At 45.1% G+C, this 20,181-nt stretch overlaps 2 protein-coding genes across 4 annotated transcripts in view; one reads left to right on the top strand and one right to left on the bottom strand.

Moving 5' to 3' along the window:
• Positions 1 to 8,095, top strand: part of srebf1 (sterol regulatory element binding transcription factor 1) — a 33,127-nt gene extending 25,032 nt beyond the window's left edge. For all 3 annotated transcript variants that reach the window (XM_064986926.1, XM_064986925.1, XM_064986927.1), the window contains 6 exons: positions 796 to 905; positions 4,447 to 4,579; positions 4,713 to 4,878; positions 5,181 to 5,363; positions 5,489 to 5,600; positions 5,788 to 8,095. In XM_064986926.1, coding sequence (XP_064842998.1) covers positions 796 to 905; positions 4,447 to 4,579; positions 4,713 to 4,878; positions 5,181 to 5,363; positions 5,489 to 5,600; positions 5,788 to 6,008 — 925 coding nt within the window. In that variant the 3' untranslated portion in view covers positions 6,009 to 8,095. The remainder of the gene's footprint in view (positions 1 to 795; positions 906 to 4,446; positions 4,580 to 4,712; positions 4,879 to 5,180; positions 5,364 to 5,488; positions 5,601 to 5,787) is intronic.
• Positions 8,096 to 13,522: 5,427 nt separating this feature from the next.
• The window catches only part of LOC135554561 (retinoic acid-induced protein 1), a 293,303-nt gene continuing 286,644 nt past the window's right edge, over positions 13,523 to 20,181 (bottom strand). The window contains 1 exon segment of the mRNA XM_064986929.1: positions 13,523 to 14,579. Coding sequence (XP_064843001.1) covers positions 14,571 to 14,579 — 9 coding nt within the window. The 3' untranslated portion in view covers positions 13,523 to 14,570.

Here is a 20,181-nt window from a genome sequence, read left to right as displayed (position 1 = left end):
GGTCCTTTGCTGTTGTTCTGGGATTGATTTGCACTTTTCACACCAAAGTACATTCATCTCTAGGAGACAGAACGCGTCTCCTTCCTGAGTGGTATGACGGCTGCGTGGTCCATGGTGTTTATACTTGCATACTATTGTTTGTACAGATGAACGTGGTACCTTCAGGTGTTTGGAAATTGCTCCCAAGGATGAACCAGACTTGTGGAGGTCTACAATTCCCCAGGGAGAACTAATAGTCTTTTAAATACTTTTAAGTAACTAAGCTGTGTGTGTGTTCTCCAGGGAGAACTAATAGTCTTTTAAGTAACTAAGCTGTGTGTGTGTTCCCCAGGGAGAACTAATAGTCTTTTAAGTAACTAAGCTGTGTGTGTTCCCCAGGGAGAACTAATAGTATTTTAACTAACTAAGCTGTGTGTGTGTTCCCCAGGGAGAACTAATAGTCTTTTAAGTAACTAAGCTGTGTGTGTGTTCCCCAGGGAGAACTAAGTCTTTTAGTCTGTGTGTGTTTAGGGAGAACTAAGTCTTTTAAGCTGCTGTGTGTGTGTTCCCCAGGGAGAACTAATAGTCTTTTAAGTAACTTAGTCTTTTTAACCCCAGGGAGAACTAATAGTCTTTTAACTAACTAAGCTGTGTGTGTGTTCCCCAGGGAGAACTAATAGTCTTTTAACTAACTAAGCTGTATGTGTGTGTTCACCAGGGAGAACTAATAGTCTTTTAACTAACTAAGCTGTGTGTGTGTTCCCCAGGGAGAACTAATAGTATTTTAAGTAACTAAGCTGTGTGTGTGTTCCCCAGGGAGTATGCAGATGCTCTGGAGTACCTTCAGCTGTTGACTAGTGCATCAGACGCCGCCGGAGCCAACACCCAGTCCTTCGCCATCGGATCCAACATGGCCACCGTCACTGGTATGACTCCTGGCCTTATATTTATGTGTCTATATGCTGTGGTCCGAGTTTCACCTCTGCAGTTCAGGCACAATACTGGGTGTCTCTCATTTAGGGTGTACTTGACAGTGTATCTGTAGTCTAAAGTGGCTTCCTCTTCTTATCTCCTTTCCTTCAGTCACACTGATCTTCAGTAACATGTCTCTATCTTCTGACATTGCTTTCACTGATCCCTGTGTTGTCAGATCAGTGCAATCAAAGACAAGGAGAGGAAGCCACTCTAGACTGTTGAGATGCCCCCTCAGATAGCCTCGCTCCTTTCAGCACCTCTCTCTCTCGCTCATTTTCTCTGAGAGGAGATGGGAGGTGAAAAGGCATGGTCCTCTGCATCGCTCCACCTACAGTCCTGTCAAGCCTCTAATCATCTTGAAGAAGTAGCTAGAGAAGGAAGAGCGTTTGAAAGGAGACTTTTCTTGGCATGGTGTTAGATTGCCCAGTCAGCATAGCTGTCTCTTTGTGTGAGTGTGCGTTTGATTGGATGTGATTTATTAGGATCTCCATTAGCCGACGCCAATGGGAGCTATTCTTACTGGGGTACGACACATAACCAAAAATACATTACAGACAAAATACTTTACATTTTAAAGTGTGTGTGTGTGTGTGTGTGTGTGTGTGTGTGTGTGTGTGTGTACGCACACCCGCGCGCATCTATCAGTTACACATAGGTCAGTACATACACACAACAAAGTAGGTCACATGGGGGAGAGGTGTTTTTTATTATTATTTGTAAAAATGTGTTTCACCTTTTATTTAACCAGGTAGGCCAGTTGTAAATGAGAACTTGTTCACAACTGTGACCTGGCCAAGATAAAGCAAAGCAGTGCGACACAAACAACAACAGAGTTACACATGGAATAAACAAACATACAGTCAATAATACAGTAGAAGAAAAAAGGGGAAAAAGAGTCTATATACAGTGTGTGCAAATGGCGTGGGGAGGTAGGTGTTGGCTTTGGGGATGACCAGTGAGAGGTACCTGCTGGAGCGCGTGCTACGGGTGGGTGTTGTTATCGTGACCAGTGAGCTGAGATAAGGCGGAGCTTTACCTAGCATAGACGTATAGATGACCTGGAGCCAGTGAGTCTGGCGATGGATATGTAGCGAGGGCCAGCCGACTAGAGCATACAGGTTGCAGTGGTGGGGGGTATAAGGGGCTTATAATAGACTGCATCCAGTTTGCTGAGTAGAGTATTGTAAGCTATTTGTTGTGCCGTGAGGTGTTGCTTTATTTGTTTTTTGAAACCAGGTTTGCTGTTCACTTGTGCTATATAAGATGGAAGGGAGTTCCATGCACTCATGGCTCTGTATAATACTGTACGTTTCCTAGAATTTATTCTGGACCTGGGGACTGTTAAAATAACCCTGGTGTCATGTCTGGTGGGGGAAGTGTGTGTGTCTGTCAGTGCTGTGTCTAAGTTGACTATGCAAACAATTTGGAATTTCCAACACATTAATATTTATTCTAAAAACTGTTAGCCAAGAGAGACTGGCAGCATAGTATTTATATCAGCCCTCTGATTACAAGGAAGAGCCAGACGTGCCGTGCTGTTCTGGTCCAGCTGCAGCTTAACTAGGTCTTTCTTCACAGCACTTGACCATATGACTGGACAATAATCAAGATAAGAGAAAACTAGAGCCTGAAAGACTTGCTTTGTGGAGTGTGGTGTCAAAAAAGCAGAGTATCTCTTTATTACGAACAGACGTCTCCCCAGCATTACAACCATTGAATCTATATGTTTTGAACCTGATAGTTTACAATCTAAGGTAACACCAAGTCATTTAGTCTCCTCAACTTGTTCAACAGCCACAACGTTCATTAGCAGATTCAGCTGAGGTCTAGAACTTCGGTAATGATTTGTACCAAATACAATGCTCTTAGTTTAAGAAACCACTTTATTACTGGCCACCCATTCCAAAATGTACTGCTACTCTGTTAAGGGTTTCAGTGACTTCATTAGCTGTGGTTGCTGATGCGTATATGGTTGAATCATCAGCATACATGGACACACATGCTTTGTTTAATGCCAGTGGCAGGTCATTGGTAAAAATAGAAAAGAGTAGAGGGCCTAGAGAGCTGCCCTGCGGTACACCACACTTTACATGTTTTACATTTGAGAAGCTTCAATTAAAGAAAACCTTCTGAGTTCTATTAGAGATATAGCTCTGAATTCATGATATGGCAGAGGGTGAAAAGCCTTAACGCATACATTTTCTCAACAGGTTATGGTTAATAATATCAAAGGCTGCACTGAAATCTAACAGTAAAGCTCCCACAATCATCTTCTTATATATTTCTTTTGTGCCAGTCATTTGTGCCAGTGGAGTACATGTTGAGTGCCATTCTCTATAAGCATGCTGAAAGTCTGTTGTTAATTTGTTTATTTGGTCAAACACAAAATTTTTTTCAACAGTTTGCTAAGTGCTGGCAGCAAGCTGATAGGTCTGCTGTTAGAAGCAGTAAAGTCCGCTTTACCACTCTTGGGTAGCAGAATGACTTTGTCTTCCCTCCAGGCCTGAGGACAAAGACTTTCCTCTGGGCTCAGATTAAAGATATGACAGATAGGAGTGGCTATAGAGTCAGCTACCATCCTCAGTAGCTTTCCATTTGTATTTTTTATTTAACCCTTATTTAACTTGGCAAGTCAGCTAAGAACAAATTCTCATTTACAATGACAGCCTACCATCTAAGTTGTCAATGCCAAGAGGTTTGACATTATTGATCGATGACAATCATTTTCCCACCTCTCCCACACTAACTTTACAAAATTCAAACTTACAATGCTTTTCTTTCAGTATTGTTTTTTTTAATGTATGAATGTGGTGGCTCACTGTTCGTTGTTGGCATTTCCTGCCTAAGTTTGCCCACTTTGCCAATGAAGTAATCATTGAGATAATTAGCAACATCAAATGGTTTTGTGATGAATCAGCCATCTGATTTGATGAAAGCTGTGTTGGCCCAATGTTAAGCATAGGAGGTCTTCTCCCTTGGAGAGATGTGGCTATCAGTATAGCTGCAGTATTAGCAGGGTGTGACCATGCCAGAGGGGGAACATGCCAGAGAACAGATTGAAACTCAGATCGTCATCAGCAGCTGGATTTGATCATGTGTGAAACAGAGAGAGATAAAGGAAGGGATGGTGTCTGTGTTTCAGCATGTCTGGATAGTCCCACATAGATGGTTTGTAGATAATGTTCTAAACCTGTCAACATCATGTCAACATCCTCTAACCTTCAACATACATTTAAACCTAGCCCTAAACCTAAACTCTTCCCTAAACTTAACCCTAGGCCTCACCCAAAACATAACCCTTGCCCTTATCCTAAAGCTAACCCCAAACTTAACCCTAAACATAACCCTGAACTTAACCCCAGCAAGCTGTTGTGTATCAACAGAGTTACAGTTGATATCTCTAGATCAGCTACAGGAACTATCCCAATAATAACCTGTCTCTGTGTGTATTTTCTTTATTGACTGTGTGTAAACCTTGTCTGGGACCTCCAGGCTGTGACCTTCATTCCAAATGGTGGTCGTCGGTTGCCGTGGTGATCATTAACTGGCTCCAAGGAGACGACGCAGCGGCTGAGAGACTGTACCCCGCCGCCGAGCACCTGCCCCGTAGTCTACAGACTGCAGAGTGAGTGTACACACACACACACACACAGCCGAGGGACTGTACCAAGCTGTAGTAGAACATTCCGGAGTGTCATACAGATTACCCCAGTTCTTCTCCACCACCTTTCTGAAAAGAGTTGTTCATGTGTCCTCAGGAGTCCGTTGCCCAAGGCGTCTTTGAACACGTTCCGAGCGGTGCGCGCAATGCTGACCAAACCAGAGAACTGTCAGCTGAGTCTGAGCCACAGTGAGAGGGCCAGCGGCCTGCTGAGAGACAGCCTCAACCTGGGACCACACTGTCACAGCAGCAGCCTAGACAAGGTACACACACACACACACACACACACACACACACAGCAGCTATGGCCAGAGCTGTGGTGCATTGTAGTTGCATTGCATGTGTCTCTCAGCTGGGTGCAATGTTCCTGCAGTGCAAGACAGAGCTGGGCCCCAAACAGCACAATGGGCAGGAGACATCAGTACACCCTGACACACTGTTACTGCCTTTCAAACTAATGTCCTTTTCTATACGCACACCATAAGGTTTGCTTCTCTCTCTCTCTCTCTCTCTCTCTCTCGTTTTCTCTCGGTCTTTCTCTGTCTCCCTCTTTCTCTCTCCCCAGGTGGTCCAGTTACTGCTGTGTGACCTGCTGCTGGTGATGCGGACTAACGTGTGGCGTCTGCAGCAGAGCTCCAGTCCCGGGGGTCTCTCCTTGCAGGCCTCCCCGGCCGAGCTGCATGGCTTCCAGCAGGACCTCTCCTCCCTCAGGAAGCTGGCCCAGAGCTTCAGGCCCGCCATGCGCAGGGTAGGACGTGGAGGAAGACATACATACACATGTAGACACGGGCACATACATGTATATGGACACAGGTTGTTCTAGGTAGATTTCTGACTTCTCACTCATCAAACACTGTTCTCTCTCCCTCTCAGTTGTTTCTTCATGAGGCAACCGCCAGGCTGATGGCTGGGGCCAGTCCCACGCGAACACATCAGCTTCTGGACCGCTCGCTCAGACGCAGAGCCACCCCCGGAGCCAAGACGGGTAACTGCAGGGAGGGTTTTTTGTAGTTTGCGTGTGTGAGAAAGGTTGGAAGTTCTGTGTGTTGTGTGCCCTTTTTAAGCCTTTCATAATGAGGTGGAAAGGGACATGGCGCGGTATGAGTGTTATCTGTGTGGTATCCCTCTGTATCCCCACAACTCACTGTCTGTGTGTGTGTGTGATTCTACAGAGGAGTGTGAGATGCGTCCTGGCCAGAGGGAGCAGGCTGAGGCGGTGATGTTGGCGTGTCGCTACCTGCCCCCCTCCTTCCTGTCGGCACCGGGCCAGCGGGTGGGCATGCTGGCGGACGCTGCCCGGACACTGGAGAAGCTGGGGGACAAGCGCACCCTCCACGACTGCCAGCAGATGATCATTAAGCTTGGCAGCGGCACCACTGTCACCTCTGCCTAGACGATACAGAGCGATGCAGAGAGACCAGCCCCACCCCCACACACACACACACACACAAATGGATGAAGGAGGTTTTTGGCATTTGGCCTGCAGCTGACGAACAGACATACAGACAGTCTAACTAGACATTGAGAATCATATCAGGCATACAGACAGACAAATAAACATACCTGACAGTTACCTGCCATTAGTTTCATATCACCTGTCAGTAGACAGCTCTCAGAGTGACAGTTTAGCAGGGGAGGACTTTACCCCAGTAAAGTGTTGTTGTTGACATTGTTGACATGATCTGTCATGTAAGCTTGTCATCATCCACCAGGATATATAGGTTCACGTTTCTGTTTCTTTTCTATTTCCCTGCGTGAAATGCACTGTAGTGGCAGTGTGTCCACAGGGTGGGGTTCTGGCGCCCTCTGCAGGACTGTGAAGGTGTGATGGCTGGGAGTGTGTGTGTGTGTGTGTGTGTGTGTGTGTGTGTGTGTGTGAGAGAGAAGGGGAAAGGTTTTTACCTGCAGTTGTACACTGCTAGCCCCATGTTTTGATTGGACGATGCACCTTACAAAGCGAAGCACTCTGTTGTGATTGGTGTGTTTAGAGAGTGGCTGTCTGTTTGATTGGCTGCGGTGGGAGGAGCAAACTGCATTGGGACAGGCTGGTCTTTTTGAGGAGCACAACATTTCAGAAAAAAATTGAAATACATCGTATAGAGCAGACGGTTTTCTCTATCATGTTGAAAAGAGGACCATGACAGATCTATACGTTGTGTTTCTATCTGCGATGGTCTGAAATGTTGCATTTCTGTCACTTCTTTTAATCTGCACTGGCCCAGAGGGGCTGTATTTGAGGAGTTGTGTAATATTGTAGCTTTTCCTTTTCATATTATTTTCTTTATTGTTGTTGCTGTGTATATATTTTACAATGTATTTATAATCTGTCTGAGATTTGTTCTGCTGATCAGTATTTTCCATTGGCCAGGTGATCATTATTACTTTCCACCCTCATTGTGTAGTATAGGCAGAGGCTTGGGGTCCAATGGATGAATCTCAAATGGCACCCTATTCTCTATATAGTGCACTACTTCCTATAGACCCTAGTCAAAAGTAGTGCACCCCAAAAGGGAATAGGGTGCCATTTGGTATGTGTTACTTACCAACTATGGCAACAAACATAGATTAAGTGTATCAAAAAAGGGGACTGCGTCCATGTGCTTTTGGGGCCAAGGAGTGTCAAAGACCATTCAATATTGTCATCAGACTCATGTGAGCGTTTGCACTATTGCGCAAGGTATGTGCTGCCATTATGATGATATCAGAAAGAGAGGTGTTGAGTCCTCGAGTGATAGGCTCCAGTCTAGGGTTGAGCCTCTGGGCCACCCATAACAGAACATTGACTTTAATGGGAATGTCCATTCTAGTAATTCTATTTCTATGGTGGTGACCCCCCCCCCCCAAGTCACTCAGTTCAAGACCAATAGCTTACAAAAGAGCCCGAGTCTCATCTAGTATTTCTGGATCTCATGATTTAATTGACTCTTGTTATTATCATCTCTTCTTCAAAAGAAGGCCTGTAGCGAGGCTGCCACACCCTCCTGTAGTCAGGCCCCTGGGTCCTGTTCACTAGGCCCCAAATGGAAGAAAATGGGTTGTTCTTGTCCAATAAAAAAACTGTCATTTTTGTTTTCCGTTGAAAAACGTTTTTAAAACGTGTGCTACTTTTGAACAGGACCCATATGTTAAAAAGAGTGAAAGAGTTGTGTGTGTGTACAACCCTGTTCCAGAACCAGTTTTTGTTTTCAGAAGACTGTAAAACCCCATTTGGTTCTTTAGCATGCTTTTGTTGTGTTTATCCCAGGACATGCTAGTTTGTAATAGTGTATCATTGTAAATGACTGACTGAGGGACACTGGACTGATGATTCCTTCCCAGTGTGTTGGGTCAGTCTGTGGTGTGACTGTGTTAAATCATCGCAACCACATCTGAACATGTAGTATTATTATTATTTAGTTTCTTTCCTTTCCTGTCTTTCTCCTTCTTTGCTCATTGGTTTATTCCTGGATATGTAAATAAAAACACAATTTTGTAACGAAATGCCTCAGGGTCTCTTGTGGTGCTTTGATGGGGGTGTGGGGGGAGGGGGGGGGAGAAACTGAAACTACCCAACTGTTGCTAGTCCTAATCCCTGATTCTACAAGAAAATCTGATGTTCCCTTGAGAAAGGCACTTAACCCTAATTGCTCCAGGGTCGCTGTTGATAATGGCTGACCCTGGCTGTGACCCCACTCTCAGAGGGTGTCTCAGGGAGAGTGGGTTATGCAAAAAAAACATTTAATTGAACCTTTATTTAACTAGGCAAGTCAGTTAATTAAGAACAAATTCTTAATTCCAATGACGGCCTAGGAACAGTGGGTTTACTGCCTGGGTTAATTTACACATGGGTATTATTACACATGTGTATATGTGTGAAATAGGACAAATATAAGCCCCTGCCAAATAAATGTTATTATAAAAGTGTCAAAATGAAAACTAATCATGAAAAACAATTAGTAAACTGAAATAAAATAATTAACAAACCAGTTTGAAATCAGTATAGTTCTATATTTGACTCCAAAACGAACTAAATAAAATAAAAACCATCATGAAATTTAAAAAAAAATGTTTTCGGGCAAAATCCATGTTTTTTGTTGTTTTGTCAAGCTGCTGAATCTGGTGGGTAAAGTCGTCCAGGAGATGGAGATGTTGTGCATTGCTGTCACCACACTACATACAGGTCGAGACCGGAGCTGGAGCGGAGCTCGCCCAATTTGACTGGAGGTTGGCTCGAGATTCCCAAAGGCTGGAGCTACAGAGCCTCCCTTCACTCCGGCGCTGCCAGAGTCTCCCGTCTATTCGGGGCCCGCTGAAAGGGTCCCCAGTCCGGGGTCGGCGGCAAGGGTCGGCGCTCCAAAGGCGCCACTGAAGTGGGCCCAGACTAAGGTGGAGTGGGGTCCATGTCCCGCGCCAGAGCCGCCACCGCGGACAGATGCCCCCCCAGACCCTCCCCTATGGGTTTCGGTTTTGCGGCCGGAGTCCGCACCTTGGGGGGGTACTGTCACGTCCTGACCTTAGTTCCTTTTTTATGTCTCTGTTTTAGTTTGGTCAGGGAGTGAGTTGGGGTGGGCATTCTATGTTTTGTAGTCTAGGTTTTGTATTTTTATGTGTTTGGCCTGGTATGGTTCCCAATCAGAGGCAGCTGGCAATCGTTGTCTCTGATTGAGAACCATACTTAGGCAGCCTGTTTTCCCACTATGGGTTGTGGGTAGTTATTTTCTGTTTAGTGTGTTTTGCACCTGACAGAGCTGTTTCGGTTGTTCTTTTGTTGTTTTGTATTTAGTATTCAGTTCTATTCGATAAATGATGAACACGTACCACACTGCACTTTGGTCCTCACCTTCTTCCAGCCGTTACACTGTGTTTTTCACTCTCCGGGGCACAGAGCAGTTTTTAGCTGAGGCTGGGAAAGGACATGGAGCACAGAGCGGTGGACAAGCACCCCTCCATAAGAGAGCCATGAACAGGATTTCCACCCACAACCCTGCTCACAGGCTCTGCACCACACTAACATAAAACTAGCATTAATACAGTCATTTGGGCTATTATCAGCAGTAAAATACTGTGAAAGTTTTACTGCAGCATGCTGTCAATTATGGTGCATTGTGGGAACATTTTGTGTGTGTGTGTGTGTGTGGGGGGGGTAATTGCTGCATATGGCATTTTTGGTGGGTTGAAAACATTTTGACCACGAGTGGTATTGTTGTTTCTGTCTTATTTTGAGGAGTGTCTTACAGGAGGCTATATTAAGAGTGCTGTACCAATTTAACTGGTATGTGGTAGTAATGCCCCATCGATTTAACATAGGGGACAGATTAGAGTGGCAGCAAGTCTTAAAACTTTAATTTTTCCATGTCTTTTTTAAAATCTGTTTTGCCCTGTAGTGGCTGTCAGAAAGACATGCACCTGAACTTTGGCGATTACTAAGTATTTTTTAAATCTCCCGCTTTGGGCTGGATGTGTCAATGTGTAGTTCATACATGCAGAATTAGTCTTACCTCAATTAGCCAGCAAATCCCGAGTTTGAAAGCAACTGTTTTTCCTAGAACTGTGCTCCACCATTTCCCAAAATGTTTCCCCCGTGAGGGCCAGCCCCCTAGCAATTACAGTTATAGCCTGTGCTTGACTTGGACTGAAATAGGTGCCAGTACTCATTTCGGGTGCCAGTTTTGTTTACATTTATGTGCAGGAGCTCCACAATACTGTTGAGCTAATAAGAGGTGCAGGAGCTCCACAATACTGTTGAGCTAATAAGAGGTGCAGGAGCGCCACAATACTGTTGAGCTAATAAGAGGTGCAGGAGCACCACAATACTGTTGAGTTAGAGGTGCAGGAGCACCACAATACTGTTGAGCTAATAAGAGGTGCAGGAACTCCACAATACTGTTGAGCTAATAAGAGGTGCAGGAGCACCACAATACTGTTGAGTTAGAGGTGCAGGAGCACCACAATACTGTTGAGCTAATAAGAGGTGCAGGAACTCCACAATACTGTTGAGCTAATAAGAGGTGCAGGAGCACCACAATACTGTTGAGCTAATAAGAGGTGCAGGAGCACCACAATACTGTTGAGCTAATAAGAGGTGCAGGAGCACCACAATACTGTTGAGCTAATAAGAGGTGCAGGAGCTCCACTATACTGTTGAGCTAATAAGAGGTGCAGGAGCTCCACAATACTGTTGAGCTAATAAGAGGTGCAGGAACACCACAATACTGTTGAGCTAATAAGAGGTGCAGGAGCACCACAATACTGTAGAGCTAATAAGAGGTGCAGGAGCACCACAATACTGTTGAGCTAATAAGAGGTGCAGGAGCACCACAATACTGTTGAGCTAATAAGAGGTGCAGGAGCTCCACAATACTGTTGAGCTAATAAGAGGTGCAGGAACTCCACAATACTGTTGAGCTAATAAGAGGTGCAGGAGCACCACAATACTGTTGAGCTAATAAGAGGTGCAGGAACTCCACAATACTGTTGAGCTAATAAGAGGTGCAGGAGCGCCACAATACTGTAGAGCTAATAAGAGGTGCAGGAACACCACAATACTGTTGAGCTAATAAGAGGTGCAGGAATTCAAGAATTAGAACATTTGAGATGCCGGTACTCCTGCCCATGTCAAGCATTGGTCCTAGCCAATGAGCTTCAGCCCTTTGCCATTTGAGTGACAGCTGGCAAGAATACAGGTAGCACCAAATATTTATTGATATGCTGTAACGTGTAAACACCTGACTCTTCACCCAACCTGATTGTACCAATTCCATGTTATAATGTAAAACGTATCTCATTCATCCAGTCAATTATTCATGCATTCATCATTCTACGGTATTATACTGTGTTATTACACAGTACTTGCTTTGATACTGTGTTTAGATTACAGTAGGTGTACTACAATATGAAATACAGTAACTTACTTGCCACTTTGCTGCCTGTTAGTTACTGTCAAATCCACAGCAAGCCCTTTACAGTGTAGTTATCACTAGCTAACAGGGAAACATGGCTAGCTAACAGGGAAACATGGCTAGCTAACAGGGAAACATAGCTAGCTAACAGGGAAACATGGCTAGCTAACAGGGAAACATGGCTAGCTAACAGGGAAACATAGCTAGCTAACAGGGAAACATGGCTCGCTAACAGGGAAACATAGCTAGCTAACAGGGAAACATAGCTAGCTAACAGGGAAACATGGCTAGCTAACAGGGAAACATAGCTAGCTAACAGGGAAACATGGCATTCTTCTTACATGTGCTACTAAAGTTAAAAAGCATTGGATTGGTGTAAACATGGTTTAGAGTGTTTACAACATACGTTTTGCACCAGTCTCAGCGCTCTTTCTTTTTCAATCCAAGTCACATTGAGATTGACTTTATTTTAGAAACCGGACCTAACTTATGACCTGACCCATGACCTTATGTATTGCTGCTGCTCCAACGCATGCTTTCTGTCCTTAACACTGAAAATCGAAACAGAATAATATAACAGCGAATAGAAATATGTTGATACAACTAAAAGTAAATCAAAACTAGCAGGTTTGGAAATGAACTGAAACTAAACTGAATTTAAAATAAAAAGCTAAATTCTAGAAATACACTTGAATATAAAACAACTAAACTATGATAACCTTGGTGTGTGTGTGTGTGTGTGTGTGTGTGTGTGTGTGTGTGTGTGTGTGTGTGTGTGTGTGTGTGTGTGTGTGTGTGTGTGTGTGTGTGTGTGTGTGTGTGTGTGTGTGTGTGTGTGTGTGTGTGTGCACCTTTGTGTGTCATGACATGTCCTATTCTTACATCTGTATTTCTGTCCTCACAGTCTGTCATTAATGATCACAAATGTGTGTCTGTGTGTCAGTGCAGATTTGGAAGAAGATGAGAAAAAAGAACAGTCCTTGGTCTGGGCAGCGTTGAAAGGTGCTGGTATATTTGACATTGGCGTTACAAAAACATTTCACACAAATTGATGTTGTAGTGTCATCGATTCAAACAATGAAAACATGAACAATAAAAAACACTGCATGCTCAACTTAGAACGAGTGACATTCCCAAAAGTCTCTTTTCTGAATGGATTCTTTTAATAACATTTTTATAAGCAATAACATATTCATTTTATAGAAAATAAACATCTCTAGGAAATACTATACACAATTATATTAGTACATCACATCTTACATTTAAACAGCATCAAATACTTATATACACCATTAAATAATGAGAGCATCATAATCAATAATCAGAAGAAGAAGAGGTTTGTGGTGTGATGCTTTGCTCTTGTCTGTACTGTACGCCCTAATACTGTATGTGTCCACTGATATGAAGTACTAAAGTACTGTACACTACATCCTAAAGTAGTACTGAAGTACTGTACACTACACCCTATAGTAGTACTGAAGTACTGTACACTAAACCCTAAAGAGGCTGTCTGTGTGTGTGAGAATGCTGCAGTAAGGGGAACAGGCTACGCTACTGTGAGTGCCACATACAGAGAAAGGAATGAGAGAGACACACTTGATGTGGAGTCAGAAAACTGAAACAGTCCGAATACGGACACCGTACAACAGTCACGGTTCCCCATTTAATGGGGAGGACTGTGTTACTGTACGGTGTCCATATTATGACATATTTGAGTCTCTGTACGGTTGATTCAGCTCTATGGTGCTGAGAACTCAAGTCGTGTAGGACTAAGAATCTATTGGAGTCGAATACTTGTTCATTTTTATGGAGACAGCAGCCATTGGTGATGGAGATGATGGACAGAGATATTGATGAAGAACTGTGGTGAGATGAGATGACATGAGATGTGAGATGATGCCGGCCGGGCCCTAAGCCCTGACCTTTAACCTTTATGGTGATGATGTGGCGTCTACTGTACATCATGTTGTATGAGCACACGTCTGAACTTCGACTCGGTGACCTCCAGAGTTTTGACCCCCCCCCCCCCCAATATCCAAATTAGCACACTACCCACTTAGAATGGAGCAATGTATAAGGCATGCATTCTAAAGTAGTACGCTAGTGTGAATATTGAAACCTTTATTTTTATAAAAATGTTTAATTGAACACAAAGCGGGACAGATACCAACGCTGACTCAATGGTGTCGTATAGCCGTAATATGCACATCAAAATACATACCGGAAGAAGAGCGTTATATTCTAATACCGTCATTTCTTCTTTCTGTCAATATCAGAATCATATTTACAATCTGTTAAAACACGCAATGTACATTTTTATAACACTTAAGCGCACATTGAGATACATCCAGGGGAGGGGCGGCTTCTTTTGACGCATGACATCTTGAATTGGAACACGCTCGTTCCCTTCCTTGTACAAGCACACACACACACGCAGTCCATGTCACACACACACACAGTTGATGTCATACACACACCGCGACCTGGAACTCGGACAGCATAGCCGGAGGGGGCCTATTCTGGCCAATCGCAATCCACCAGGTGTCCAAAAATGATAGCGACCGTTCCGGAGGCAGAACAGTGCAGCATGAATTTAAAACATCTCCCTGTCTCTCCCCCTCTCTCTCCCCCTCTTTCTCTGGAGGGGTGGTCTCTAAGTAACCATGGCTGCCAGGTGTCTAGACTCCAGACACAGACAGACAGGGCTGTGAAAGACTCTCTCAAAACACCGCAGTCCGTCTCTCCGTGAAGGAGACTGTCTGTCAGACAGACAATGCAGTCCCTCTCTCTGTCTCTCTGTCTCTCTGTCTGGTTATCAGGGGTGGCTGAGATAAAGCAGTGCCGTTGCCAGGAGTTACGGGGGTTGCTCTGAGGGACCTGCTGTCTTGTGTCTGTATTGCTGCCATCGGTGGTGCCTCAGAGGATCCCCAGCCGTCCCCATTGGCTGATGCGTCTGTCCGTCATGACGTCTCATCATGACTCATCATCATCAGGTTTGGGTGGAGGGATGTCCTATCTGTCTGTCTGTCTGTCGTACTGCATAGGTGATGCTCACTGGGGCTGGGTAGTGCTCTATTTTACAAAGCCTGGAAGACAAAGACAAATTATGTATGAAGGCGATTGCTGTTCACTTCGAAACACGTGCACAAATATAATGTTATATATGAAAAAAATGAATATTGTGCTTTTGAGAGTGTTTGGGTGATCTGTGTGTGTTGTGTCATACTGTTTGCATGTTCAGTAGGTCTCTCTCTCTCTCTCTGGACATATGTACTCATGCCTGCTGAAATAGAACGCACCAGCACTCACAGCACTGCAATGTGTGTGTTATTCTCCATGGCCAGCGCAGAATGGGACCTTTAATTGTCATGGTCACTGCAAACATGAAAGCTGCAGTGTCTGTGTGCCTGAGTCTCTGCTCTGAGCTAACATGAAAGCTGCAATGTGTGTGCTTGCGCGCTGGTGTGTGTGTGTGGTTCTGCACAACTGTAGACATGAAAGCTAGCTGCAGTGTGCGGTAGTGGAGGATGGAGGATGCAGCTGGCCAGTGAACTGGCTCCTGTGAATGACAAGGTGGGAACACCAACTAATTACATCGGTGTGGTGCTTCCCCCCTTATCCTCGGCAGTCTCTCTCTCTCTCTCTCTCTCTCTCTCTCTCTCTCTCTCTCTCTCTCTCTTTCTATTCCTCTCCCTCCCTCTCTCTTTCTCTTGCTGAATCTCTCTCTCCCTCTCTCTTTCTCTTGCTGAATCTCTCTCTCTCTCTCTCTCTCTCTCTCTCTCTCTCTTTCTATTCCTCTCCCTCTCTCTCTCTCTCTTTCTCTCTCTCTCTCTCTCTCTCTCTCTCTCTCTCTCGCTCTCTCTCTCTCTCTCTTCTCTCTCTCTCTCGCTCTCTCTTTCTATTCCTCTCCCTCCATCTCTCTCTTTCTCTTTCTCTTTCTGAATATCTCCCCCCCTCCCTCTTTCTCTTTCTGAATCTCTCTCCCTCCCTCTTTCTCTTTCTGAATCTCTCTCCCTCCCTCTCTCTTTCTCTTTCTGAATCTCTCCCCCCCTCCCTCTTTCTCTTTCTGAATCTCTCTCCCTCCCTCTCTCTTTCTCTTTCTGAATCTCTCCCCCCCTCCCTCTTTCTCTTTCTGAATCTTTCCCCCCCTCCCTCTTTCTCTTTCTGAATCTCTCTCCCTCCCTCTCTCTTTCTCTTTCTGAATCTCTCCCCCCCTCCCTCTTTCTCTTTCTGAATCTCTCTCCCTCCCTCTCTCTTTCTCTTGCTGAATCTCTCTCCCTCTGTCTCTCAGTATTCTCTTTCTCTTCTGTCGCTCTCCATATTCTCTCTCTTCTCTCTATATATGTAGTCTCTGTCTCCCTTTCTCATTCTCTTTGTATCTCTGAGTCTCTCTGTGATGTAACGGCCCGCTGCTCTCCTTTTGTTTCTACACATCTGCAGAGAACACAAAAACAGCCTCTGTTTGTCTCCTACTGTGTGTGTAATATGTGTTGTGAGTGTGTGTGTGTGTGTGTGTGTTTGTGAACATTCACAATGTTCATACGTTTTTGTGTGATATGTGCCTGCTGTTTGTGTGTGCCTGTGTATATGTCTGCCTGTTGTGTGTGCGCTTGCCTGTGTGTGTGTGTGTGTGTGTGTGTGTGTGTGTGTGTGTGTGTGTGTGTGTGTGTGTGTGTGTGTGTGTGTGTGTGTGCCTGTGTGTGGGTGCCTGTGTGTATGTGTCCTTGTGTGTGTGCGTTTGCCTGTGTGTGTATGTGCCTCTGTGTCTGTGCCTGTGTGTGTGTGACTGTTTGTGTGTGTGTGCCTGTGTGTGTGTGCCCGTGTGTGTGTGTGCCTGTGTGCGTGTGCGTGTGTGGGCCTGTGTGTGCAGCAGTTCCCTGCCCATGTGAGATTGCTCCCTTCCTCCCTCCTTTCCTTCCTCCATCCCTCCTGCTGGTGTCTGTGTCTGTGTTGTAGAATAGTGAGAGGAGGAGAGCAGAGGAGCAGAGAACAGAGGCAGAGTTCCATGGAGACCTGGTGGGAGGGGGGGGGGGTTGTGCCTGGGATTGTGTCTGTGTATCTCTACTGCTCTCTGATTAGGCTGCTCAGTCTGCTAAATTAGCATCGCACAGACCCACCAGCCTCCCTCTCTCTCTCTTTCTCTCTCTCTCTCTATCCCTCTGTCTTCCTCCTCTCTCTCTCTCTCTCTCTCTCTCCCCCTCTCTCTCACTCTTTCTCTCTCTCTCCCTTTCTCGCTCTTTCTCTATTTCTCTCTCTCTATCCCTCTGTCTTTCTCCCCCCCTCTCTCTCTCCCTCTTTCTCTCTCTCTCCCTTTCTCGCTCTTTCTCTTTTTTCTCTCTCTCTCTCTCTCTCTCTCTCTCTCTCTCTCTCTCTCTCTATTTATCTCTCTCTCTCTCTCTCTCTCTCTCTCTCTCTCTCTCTGTCTCTGTCTCTGTTCTTCTATACGTGGGAGGGTAAGAGAGGATGGAGGGGGATAGGATACAGGGACAGGAAAGGAGAAAAGAGAGAGAGGGAGGTGAGATGGAGGGAGAGGGGAGGAGAGATAGAGGGAGTGAGGGGAAGGCAGGGGGTGAAAAGAGAGATGGAGGAAGGGAGGGGAAGGCAGGGGGTGAAGAGAGAAGAGGAGAAGAAAGAGATGGGGGGAGCGAGGGGAAGGCAGAGGTGGGCGTGATGCTTTTTTGATCAGCAGCCAGATTTTCACCCTTGTCTGTCAGTCTACACAGAGGAGAGGAGAGAGGGATGGGGAGAATAGAGGAGGGAGGGAGGGAAGGGGAGAATAGAGGAGGGAGGGAGGGAGGGGGAGAATAGAGGAGGGAGAGGAGAGGGGAGGAGTGAGGAGAGAGGAGATGAGAGAGAGGCTGCTGCTTCAATGCACCGCTGCTCCCTGCTGAATGTCAGTACCCCTCTCTCTCCCCTCCCCCATCCCTCCATCATTGACCTTCCTCCAGAGTGCAGTGTGGCGTTACCGCCACCAGATGGCACCTCCCATTAAGAAAACTGCAACCTTGGAAATCCAACCAAAACAGGAAGAGTGGGCTTCTAATGTGATCACACTCCCACTTTCAGTCATAACAATGCACAGCGTGGCTGACTAATGTTTTCCGAGAGGTGCAGTGTGAGAGGTAGCTAGTGGGATAAAGTGTAGGGTGATTTGCCATTTTGTCAAGGTCATTCGTAGGACTCCCTGTGCAGTCATTTAAAATGAACAAATGTAGCGGATGACATCTTAATGTGCGTAGGGCTTCATCCCAAATGGCACACTATTCAGTAGAGCACTTCTTTTGACCGGGGCCCTATATGGATGTTAATGAGCAACATACATTGCACAACAGCAACATTCTTGTTCCTTTGCATAGAATGTGTTTGTCGTAGATTAGAACATTGGGTGCCGACATGGATGAGACTCAGCTGAACTCTGTCAGCCCAGTTGGAGCTGGATTCCTATCCTATGTCTGCTACCCTTTCAGCTTAGTGCTGAACACTCTATTAGAGTCTGTGTTTAGTGATGGGAGGGAATCGACAGGCTGACCTCCAGCCCTGCAGAAGGCTGTGTGAGACCAATCAGTGTTCGGTGTTCAGGGGCGTTAACAGTGGTGTTAGTGGACTGGCCAGTCAATAGTGCTCAGCGCCAGGCAGAGATGCCTGATAGGCTGTTGCCACGGGAGATGCAGAGACACACGACCTTGGTTACACAAATCCTCTGTCTCTGTCTGTGCCCGACTCTCTCTCTGTCCATTTATGAGTGTGTGTCTGTCTGTTTATGTGTGTGTGTTAATGTTTCTCTCTTTTTCCTTACTCTCTGTCACTGTCACTATATGTCGTTTCTGTATGTCTGTCTCTGTCACTATATGTCATTCTCTGTATGTCTGTCTCTGTCACTATATGTCATTCTCTGTATGTCTGTCTCTGTCACTATATGTCATTCTCTGTATGTCTGTCTCTGTCACTATATGTCATTCTCTGTATGTCTGTCTCTGTCACTATATGTCATTCTCTGTATGTCTGTCTCTGTCACTATATGTCATTCTCTGTATGTCTGTCTCTGTCACTATATGTCATTCTCTGTATGTCTGTCTCTGTCACTATATGTCATTCTCTGTATGTCTGTCTCTGTCACTATATGTCATATGTCATTCTCTGTATGTCTGTCTCTGTCACTATATGTCATTATCTGTATGTCTGTCTCTGTCACTATATGTCATTATCTGTATGTCTGTCTCTGTCACTATATGTCATTCTCTGTATGTCTGTCACTGTCACTATATGTCGTTCTCTGTATGTCTGTCTCTGTCACTATATGTCATTCTCTGTATGTCTGTCTCTGTCACTATATGTCATTATCTGTATGTCTGTCTCTGTCACTATATGTCATTCTCTGTATGTCTGTCTCTGTCACTATATGTCATTCTATGTATGTCTGTCTCTGTCACTATATGTCATTCTCTGTATGTCTGTCTCTGTCACTATATGTCATTCTCTGTATGTCTGTCTCTGTCACTATATGTCATTCTCTGTATGTCTGTCTCTGTCACTATATGTCATTATCTGTATGTCTGTCTCTGTCACTATATGTCATTATCTGTATGTCTGTCTCTGTCACTATATGTCATTCTCTGTATGTCTGTCTCTGTCAAAAACTGAAATTGAATGTATTGTAATATCACAATATTTGAAATTCCTAACCAGAGGGGACAGAGAGATGGGAGTCTTGGATTATAGGAATGTTTACGGAGATAAAATCATAATTATTCTGATGTGTATGGTTCTGTTCTCTCAGGGTGGGTGAGTCTCCAGGACAATCTCTTACTGTCCAGGAAAGTACAGAAGAATCTCTTACTGTCTCCCACTAACAGGTACAGAACAGTGCTGCCCCCTACTGACTGCACATAAGTGACTCTTACTGTCTCCTATACTTCACATCTCTTTACTGTCTCCTATATGTCACATCTCTTACTGTCTCCTATACTTCACATCTCTTTACTGTCTCCTATACTTCACAACTCTTACTGTCTCCTATACATCACATATCTTACTGTCTCCTATACTTCACATCTCTTACTGTCTCCTATACTTCACAACTCTTACTGTCTCCTATACATCACATATCTTACTGTCTCCTATACTTCTCATCACTCTCTCTCCCCCTCAGGATCCTGAAGCCAAGTCAGGGTCAGAATGCCTCTGTCCCAGGTCAGCTAAACCGACATGGGTGAGTACAGTCTCCAACATTTCTCTACTTCTCCCCCTCTCTTTATTTCTCTCCCCTTCTTCTTTAATTCCTTAACTCATAAAAAATAAATACTACAATTTTAATTTAGAATGAATAAAAATCACCCCATCTCTCCCCTCTCTCTGTCTGTCAATCTAAGTCTGTCAGGAGCTGGTACAGAAATACCCCGGAGGACAGAGTGAGGCGCTCAGACAGCCTGAAGAATCATAACTCCCGGAGCTAACTGGTTCCTCCCTCAGTCCCTCTATGACCCCTCACTCCCTGACCTTTGATCCTTGACCTCTGGGCCTTCTATCAGCCCCATGTTGCACTATGGTTCGACTACCACCAATGCTACTAGTCCCTCTAACCTCCCTCTAACCTCCCTCTAACCTCCCTCTGACCTCCCTCTGACCTCCCTCTAACTTCCCTCTGACCTCCCTCTGACCTCCCTCTAACCTCCCTCTAACTTCCCTCTA

Source organism: Oncorhynchus masou, chromosome 14 (assembly GCF_036934945.1).
Source record: "Oncorhynchus masou masou isolate Uvic2021 chromosome 14, UVic_Omas_1.1, whole genome shotgun sequence".
In the NCBI taxonomy this organism is placed as follows: domain Eukaryota; kingdom Metazoa; phylum Chordata; class Actinopteri; order Salmoniformes; family Salmonidae; genus Oncorhynchus; species Oncorhynchus masou.
Note: the sequence above shows the minus strand (reverse complement) of the source record. Positions and strands in the feature narration are given on the sequence as shown.